Below are 9,296 nucleotides of genomic sequence, written 5' to 3'. Positions count from 1 at the left end.
GAGAAAGAGAGAGAGAGAGAGTTCTTTAGGAGTGTCAAATGGGCTAACGGGTCAAGTTTGAGTTTGACACGATTTAAAACTGGTAGACTCAAACCCATCCCGTTTAATAAGCATGTCAAAAATATGAACTGAACTCGACGTACACATTGGTAAACCGAAAGTCCGAACCTAACCCGATAACAAAAAAATGGTAACTTGCTGACTATAGACTTTAAATTAATTGATCAAAAATAAGAGGAGCATACCAATAAGCAAAATAGTTTAAGGAAAACAAATAATAACCTATCATTTAGATTGATCATCATGACCCTATTTATAATTAATTGTAATTATTTTTTAAACCATAATTAAAATAAAATAAGGTTCATGATCTCTATACATAAAAAATTTCTATGAAATTAATGAGATGCCTTAAAAATTAAATAATAATTAATCCAACCCATTGGAGAGAGGAGCATGATAAAATTATAAGAAATAGAGTAGAATAGGGGTAGCTAGTGATATGGCATTCGATTATAACTCGCAACTATCTAATGGATAAAAACTTTGGATATATTTCGAATTGAGGCTGTTGCACTATATAAGTGAATAATGGAGATCTAGTCATTCTCTTGGACGGGTAGGTGACTTTAAGGGGCTGTTTGACAACAAGATTTAGCTTAAATTTTGTCAAATAGGATTTGAACTCGGCATAAATGTTACGATGGAATAAATTGGTTGTTATCATCTTTTTGCGGTAAATCCTAAATTTAAGAGCTCACATTGGCTTGTTGGTTGAGTGCTTAGTCTGCCAACTAAGAGGTTTTGGATTCCAATTTTTGAGTATGCGATGTGTGTATGAGTTTGCCTTAATTGACCTAAATGTCCCAAAAAAATCTCAAATTAACGGGATTTATCTTCACAATGAGGGAGCTCCCTTTACCATCTTCATTACTTCCGATCCAAAAGAAGAATGACGAGCTATCGTGACTTTTGATCCGACTGGAAGGAACATCATCGAAGGAGGTGAAGAAGTTTTTTAACATTCAACATTCTTACCTCTCATGTAGGGCTGTCAAAATATGTTTTTCGAGTCAGTTTCATGTTGAACCCGAAGTTGGACTGGGTTTAAACGAGTTAACTTGAACCCGACCCAAGAGGTTTTTGAGTTGACTCAACTGAACCCGTGCACCCGGACACAAGGCTTTGCAAGCGAGGCGAGCGTGGGATCCAAAACTACAGAGTCTGGATGCGAGGCGAGCTCCCGACAAGCTGAGCGTGGTGTAGGTCTGGGTCGTCTGGGTGCAGATTACATAGTCAGGAAGCGAGGCAAGCAATCAAATGTGGTGCGATGTGCAGAGTCCATAAGCGAGGCGAGTGGTCGAGTGCGATGCGTGTATGGCAATCTAGGTACGGAGTTGCGGACTGTAGAGTTTGTACGTGAGGGTCATGAGGCTAACTCAAGATAGCACTACATGGAGTACATATGTGAGGTTTTTTGGTTGATTTCGGGTTTATGGGTCAACCTGGAGTTGACCTAATAAATTATTAATTATATAATTAATGAGTAGTAGAACACTTAAGTGGTTAATGAGATAATTAATAGATAAAACTAAAATTAATAAGTAACTCATATATTTACACGTATATTGAATTCAAAATAAAATAAATTTAGTTTTTAAATAAATTAACCACCTTAAATACTATATTACATCGCTAAACAAATCCATAAGATTTAACAAGATTTATCACCTATCTGGGGAAACAATTTTAAGGATTTAACAAATTCAAAATTTACTAAATTCAAAATTACAAGATTTACTAAAACCTATTATGTTAAATCATATTTGTTGTCAAAGAGGCCCTAAGACTTTACTAGGCGAGTTCACATTATAGTATGATATATTGAGGAGGATCCTTATCTTTGGATGACTCGATGAGTTTTTGTTGTTGGGTGGCACCAATCCCCAGGGGACTTCAAAAATTTATAAGATTTATGCTTCATTTGGGACAACTTTTTTAATGTTTCTAAAAATATTTTTTAGTAAAAAAATAATAGTTAAATTTTTTTTTGACTTGAAAAGCTGTTTTAGAAAGCTTTAAAAAATCCTTCCCAAAGTTATTTACTATAAAATCAATTAAATAATATTAATTTATTGACATATTAAATCAATAAAATTTGTTAATTATACATAACAAGTGATAATAAATAAGTAAAACAAAGATAAACAAAAATATTATTTATTCCACATATTAACATTTTTTAATTTTTATAAAGGAATTTTTGACATTTTTTAAATATACTGAATCAAACTAATTAAGATTGATTTGAAACCATATTTTTTATTATTTTTTAAAGTAATTTTCTATAAAATAAATTCAAGAATAAAAAATTTATTTACTATAAAGTCAAAATGAAGCCTGTTAAAGTTTAATTTGGTTGAATTTGATTTGAAAAAAAATTGATTCAGTTCAATATTATAAATTTTAGAATATAAAGTAATTGATGTGACCGATAAATCAAATCAATCAAACCGCACCAGAGTTCGTATGCGGCCTTCCGCACAAATGGCGTATGTCGCTTCCCTACCCCACCTCGATCACCCGGTTCCAGCTGTTCCGTTCCGACAGTCACATGGGGGAGCTCAGACTCCCTCCACATCTGGCGTCCATAACATTAAGCGAAATTTCTAATTCCTAAACATTTTCTACTCATACCCAAAAACTCACCCGCCTTCCATTCCCACGAATTGTGGTAGGCCCCAAGGAGAAATTCATGGTACGTTTTGTGTGTCCCAATTTTGTGGCGATCGTTTCCAGAATCATTTCTCCTTTTCGACGGCCATTATGACCCCTTTCTCTTATAATTAAAAATATGTAATCCAAAATACTGATTGCAGTAATCTAAGCCTCTTAGTTCTGAAGATCACAGCTGGAATAAGCCCCATCTCCTTCTTTCGATAGCACATTTGCTTCTATAAATCCCGACTACCGTGCCCGGCAACTGTTTTCTCTGCATCTCTCACAGTTTCTCTCAGTCGAAACCTCTAATTTTGATCCGAAACGATGCCGTGGAGGATGTTTCGGTGGCAAGTCACCTTTCTGATCGGTGCTTTCCTGCTGCTGCACTTTCAAACGAGGCTGGTTACTGCCAGAGCTACCAGGTCGTCGCATTGGCAGACATTGAGCGGTGAATCTCTTCTCTTCATTTTTATCAGTTTTCATTATGCGTGGCTTGCTTTAATGATGGAATATTGTTGCATCGGTGTTTTTGTTGGCATTGAAGAAACATAGTCGATTTTAGGGATTTTGTGTGGCTGGCTGTGAGATCTAATGATAATTTGTCTGCATTGCTGTAAGTGGGAGGTATTTATTGATTCGATTGTTTGTAGTGGCCAGCGCTTGTGTAGGTTTTCATTCAGGTGGTTTATTGGTGCGTGATAGTCTGATTCCATGTCCTAAATCTGCAATACTCTTATTAAGATGGAAGAGCTTCTGATAAACTAGCTGGACCATGGTTTTAGTGGCTATTGGTGTGTTATTGCAAGTAAATTGGTTTAGATTTTTCTGCACCTGCTTTCTATTTTTGGTGTAAGCGGATTTCAGTTTACTTTCATATGTGCAATGCTTGTTCACTTTCATATGAGCAATTTTACTTGTATGACTGGAGTTCATTAGTCCTCATCATGATTGATGCCATTTTTGCTACCAACTCTGGTTCAGTGAATTTTGAGAAATCGGTAAGTTTTTGGTATGTGTATAGGAAAGTGAACTTTTAAGGGTTGTTTGGCTGCATATAGGATTTGACACCATTAGGATTTTGTAAATACTTTAAATCGGGATTTATTATTTCCTTGGTGAGTTAAATCCTAAAAACTGTTTGGTATGATGTGTTAAATTCAGGTATACTATTAGGTTACTTGTTTCATAATTTAAGGATTTGTATGATAAGAATATTCTATTATATTTACTTATACTTAATTTAAGTGGACTAATTAAAAAAATACTCAATCGAACTAAACTTCTCAACTAATAATTAATCAGTGGTTTATAAACTAATTAAATTATAATTATATTTACTATTTAGACAAAATAAATAAAGAATTAAAAATAATATCAATTAAGATTAATTAATTTTAATTTTTAAGATTAAAAATATATATAATGTGTTTCATCAATGACAAAGAATTGAAATAAGCGAGCAAGTTGAAATAGGAGCTCGCTAGAGAAGGCATCAATAGAGCTAAGGGTGTAAACGAGTCGAGTTTAGTTTATACCTAATTGAGTTAAGCTTGTTTAAACATTGTTGAGCTCGAGCTCAGCTCGTTCGAAAATTATTAGTCTCGATCTTGTTAAGAAAGCTCGACGTTGACTCGTGAAATAATTAAAAATATTTAGTATATATTTTATTATATTATTTTTAAATTAGATTTTAAATATATTTTAATTTAAACGAGCGGCTTGACAAGCTTACGTGCCGAGCCTAGCCAAGCTTTACCATAAGCTCGAGCTCGAACTTCTGGATCGATAAGCTCGACTCGTGAGCTTATTAACGAGTTGAGTTCGAGCTAGCTCGGCTCACTTACACCCCTATATAGAACCAACAACATGTGAATGTGACAGAGATATGGAGTTCGTGAGGAATGTGATAGATATATGAAGTTCGTGAGAAACTTGTGCATTTAAATGTGTACTAGGCCTGGATTTACTAAATTTGAGATTTAAGACAAAGAGGGATATATCATATTTAAGATTTTATAGGATTTAAAGTTGTCATTTTTGTTGTTTGTCGGGATTAAGGTAAAATCCTGCTACCAAACATTCTATAAAGTTTGAAGTTTATTTGAAGGTTTTGTGGAAGTTATTTATTTATTTATTTTTTTTAATTTTTAATTATTTCTTTTTTTAAAGGTTTTGTGCACATATACGTTACAATGTGCAAACATACATTAGGCAAACACATCATCCAACACGCAAAAAAAAGGTTTTGTGGAAGTTTGAAAAATATTGTTATGGCACTTAGGTTTTGTGTTTAGTCTCACGTTTTATAGTCGGAAAATATTCTATTGGTATAGAAATATTTAGTGATTGACCCTCACATATATAAGCATACAATTAGAAGAAACTTAGGAAAAAAATCATGTATCTCTAGTGTACACTCAAAGTAAGCAAACAATCATAATAATCAGCCAAAAAAAATATCATAAAGACCATTTACAGGCAAGAAAATATAAAAACAGATAGCTTAGTTAACCTCTCTTATATAACCTAGCTGATTTTACCGACTTGGTGATGATGACATCAGATCATGGAAAGTATATCAAAGACGTGGACGACGATCGACGACCACGATCACACCGATCTATTTTTGATTATCATTGTATTAGTTTTATGTTTTAAGAGTTTTGTTATCTTTCTTCCGTTTATACCCTTGCTTAAAGGGTTTAGTCGCATGTGTGCCCTAGGGGCAATTGTGTCTTTTGTTTTCATTCACTATGTATGGCTATATATAAACCACTTGTTTTATTTTGAAGGTTAATGAAGAATGATATGAAAATTTCTGTTTTAAGAGAGCTTGAGAGGAAGTTTGAGAGAAGAAGCCTAGGAGAGGCCAAGCGTAGTACCCAACAGCCACCGTCGGTGAGCTCTTGGATTTCCATAGCTGTTCTTTTCTCATCCTTTTCCCTCTTACCTTCCCCCCGCCGGCGTACTCTCCCCATCCCCTCCTTTACTCCACGGAAATTCCCCACACCACCATCCCACCGCCGACCATACCACCCGCTGCCCCTTGTCCCCATTTCACCACCGCTTCATGCCACCGTCCCTCTCTTCCACTAAAGCCCAACCCTTCCGGCATCACCACCTCTCCTCACCTTGGATCCCCACATTAAATCCCCCATTCAATACCTTACATATTTGGCCATAGCAATTTTGGGAAGAATTCAAATTCAAATCAAATTGATTTGAATTTCAAATTTCTTTCCAAGTAACCCAAACCATTTAGGAAAGCAATTCAATCTAATAAAATATGAGATTAATTTCAGATTTTAATTCCCCATCGTCATTAATGTTGTGGACCACATACAACGAATTTAGACACAAATTCCCCCCTCTCTCTCATGGCCGGCCTACCCCTTATTAATTTCTCCTTAATTCTTGCCTTAATCAATTATCATTCAAGCCCCCAAATTACGCCCATATGAAAATTCAAATTAGAGCTGATTTGAATTAGCCCTATTTGAAAATTATTGAGGAGGTAAGCAATCAAATCTTTCCTATGATACCGCCTTCCTCCCTCATACCGCCGGCCTGATCATTCTTCTCCCCTCTCTAACTGTCCATCTCCCCTGAAAACTCAAAACTACTTGAAGTGCAGGGTGAGTACCGCAAGGGAACCTTCAATCCCGTAGACCTCTTTCTTTTCTCCAAACTGAACACGAGAACCTGAAATTTTCCTAACGGGATTGCTGTCCAGAAGTTTTGTGAGTTGGTAAACTGCTGTCCAACTGATTTCTGCACCTACCTACCAGCTGGTCAGCCCCAAAATTCAACCCCTTGCTGTCCAGACTTCTTCCTTGTTGCTGTTTCGCGTATCAAGCACCTGCAACATGCTGTTTAGAAGATCCCGAACGTGTACTTGCTGCCCAAGATCTGCAAGGTGGTTCCCTATTGCTCAGGTGAACTCTCTCCCGCCCTTATATCGCCGAATCTCCTTCGATGGTGGATTTATTGAGTCATAAAGGATTGTGTTAGCTTTCTCCGCTCGACCCCTATTGATTAAGAGAATGATTGAGTGGATAACTTCATGGCATCTCATCTCGTTGTTAGATTAGGGATTTTTGTTGAATCTCCATTACGCATGTTACTTTGATCATTGCTACTTTAAATGTTCTTAGCTTTCGTATGTGACTTGGCCTAAATAGACATCACCCCACTCTTGTTTTATTTCATCGTTTGAAATCTCCATAAAGTTTGAAACTAATATTGCTTAATAACGATTCAAGCGTGCAATATTCCTCACAAAGTTCTGATTGCATATTTAGTCCTGCATCACTTGGCCTATAGATCTTTAAGTTTAGACTTTTGATGTACCTAGGGTTTCACATTGGGATTCATCCTTATGGTTCATTTATACTCGTTACTATATTTATCTTATCAAAGGATAAAAAGGGTTGGTGCTATTGAAAGTGAACACTACAAAGTGACTAAGAATAACTTCTATGTTTAAATGAGCTTTAACTTATGACAGTAAAGAAATGTTGTGTACATAGATTGTTCCACCCTAATAGGTGCTGTGAATCCGAGCTTATGTAACTCCTCATTTTTATCGAGTTTGTTAGGGTCTTTAACAAAGCCTAACTTTACCACATTTATATTATCTCCTTAAAAATCTTAAAGTCCTAAACCATTATATGTTTATGCTTGGAAATTTCCGCTACGTCTCTCCTAATTATTCCACTACATCTTCATCGAGGTTGTAAACCATACTATATTTTAATTTTATGCAAGGCCTATACACAAAGTAAATGAAGTTCGAAGGAACAAGAAGTAACAATAGAAAGTTTAAGCACTTAGAGATCTATTCTATGTAGTACATGCATTCTTATCATATCATTAGCCTAGAAAATGATTTAGCGTACCATTGCAATTTATATAAACATGAAAAACTTCATTGCAGAGATAAAAACAAATACAATAGTAGAGTTTAAAGGATAGATAAAATCAAATTTCTTCTTACAACAACAAATACAATACTTCCTTGCCCTCTAATCCTTCTCTCCTTACACCCCCTCTCACTACTGGACCCTGCGTAGAACTAAGTATAAGAGATAAATATGGCTAGCTTCTATCAATAATTAAGATATGCAATTTATATATAAAAAAATAACTGTTATTGGCGCCGCGACGCTCGGAATGGTAGTGCTGTGGCGCTCATAAATTGAATTACTATTGCGATGCTCATGAAGACAATGTTGCGGTGCTCAACCTTGGTCGACGTGCCATTTAAGGAGAGTAATTGAATTAATTGCTTCGTCGTGGCGCTTTGACGATTTGGCACCTTGGTCAGCATTGCAACGTTGTGGTGATCTGGCATTGTGGTGCTTGGATGGTACTGCTACGCTGAGAACTTGTACACTGCGACACCCTGCTCTTTGTCTTAAGGTCAAATTTTTGCCTTGAATGCCACAATGCTCCAAAAGTTAAGCGCCGCGATGTTGGTTATTTTCTTCAATTTTCCTTTTCTTTGAATTTTATTGCACAAAATCATAAAGTGAGGCAATTTAATACAAATATTGGTAACTTAACATAACAATTTTTAGACTAACAATGCACGAAAAGAGAAAATTCCTTATATTAAGATGCGTAGAAGTTGTGCATTTATTTTGTGTTGGTTTATGTGTCTGTCATGCTATTATTGATGTGTTATTTGATTGTGGAGTAAGAATATATTTAATTTGCTTAGGTGATGGTTTCACGTTAAGTTATTTATAATTAAAAGTTTTTATTTTTATGATACTTCATATTTTTAAAGGGTTATGAGAAACCTATTGAATGACCACTACTAACAAAGAGGTAAGTTTATCATTTATTATGTCATGAGATCCAATGACAGAGAAATTCTATCTTTTGGGAAAACTTATATATCATTGCATAAGAATGGAACCTAAGTTATTTTTTAATGAATTTTAGTAATTCTTTTAATATTTGCATAAGAGGTTTTCCTAATTTGGGTTGAATACACTCACCTTAAGGTTTCACTCTAGGCTTGTGAAATTCACCTAATCAGTCTAGGTATATTTCAGGATGAAAGTATCTTAAAGAAATCTACAGCTTTGAATTTTAATTGAAAGATTAAATCACTTTTGTTGGCTAAATGATAAAAATATTGAATTTTAGTCTTGATAGGAAAAACATCTACTTTATTGGGTTAAATAAGTGATCCCTAGATGTTCCAAAAATAAAGAAATAATAAGTGATCCCTGGTGGGAAAATTTATGTCACCACACAGATTTTGTTTTCTCCTATTTTGTAATCGAATACTGCATTGAGAATAAAGTACAATCTCGAGAGATTGACACAATATTCTACAATGGATTCAATATCAAAATAGGGTTTTGAAAATTGATATTTCTATAATCAAACACAGTTCAGAGAATAACATATTATTTCGAAAAATAAATATGAAATTCTTAAGAATGTGTTTAAAAATCGAAATAAGCTTTTTGAAAAATTTATCCATTCTTTTATTTAGATATAGTAAGGAGAATATTATATCATCTTGAAAGACGAACATAACATTCTTCAAGACATCCAAA

General features: G+C 34.7%; 1 protein-coding gene across 1 annotated transcript in view; it reads left to right on the top strand.

Annotated features, from left to right (window-relative positions):
- The first annotated feature begins 2,856 nt into the window (after positions 1-2,856).
- Positions 2,857-9,296, top strand: part of LOC110103242 (glycerophosphodiester phosphodiesterase GDPDL4) — a 36,824-nt gene continuing 30,384 nt past the window's right edge. The window contains exon 1 of the mRNA XM_020831870.2: positions 2,857-3,169. Coding sequence (XP_020687529.1) covers positions 3,046-3,169 — 124 coding nt within the window. The 5' untranslated portion in view covers positions 2,857-3,045. The remainder of the gene's footprint in view (positions 3,170-9,296) is intronic.

This window comes from Dendrobium catenatum, unplaced genomic scaffold (assembly GCF_001605985.2).
Source record: "Dendrobium catenatum unplaced genomic scaffold, ASM160598v2 fragScaff_scaffold_1117, whole genome shotgun sequence".
NCBI classification, from domain to species: domain Eukaryota; kingdom Viridiplantae; phylum Streptophyta; class Magnoliopsida; order Asparagales; family Orchidaceae; genus Dendrobium; species Dendrobium catenatum.
This window is presented reverse-complemented; position numbering and strand designations above follow the sequence as displayed.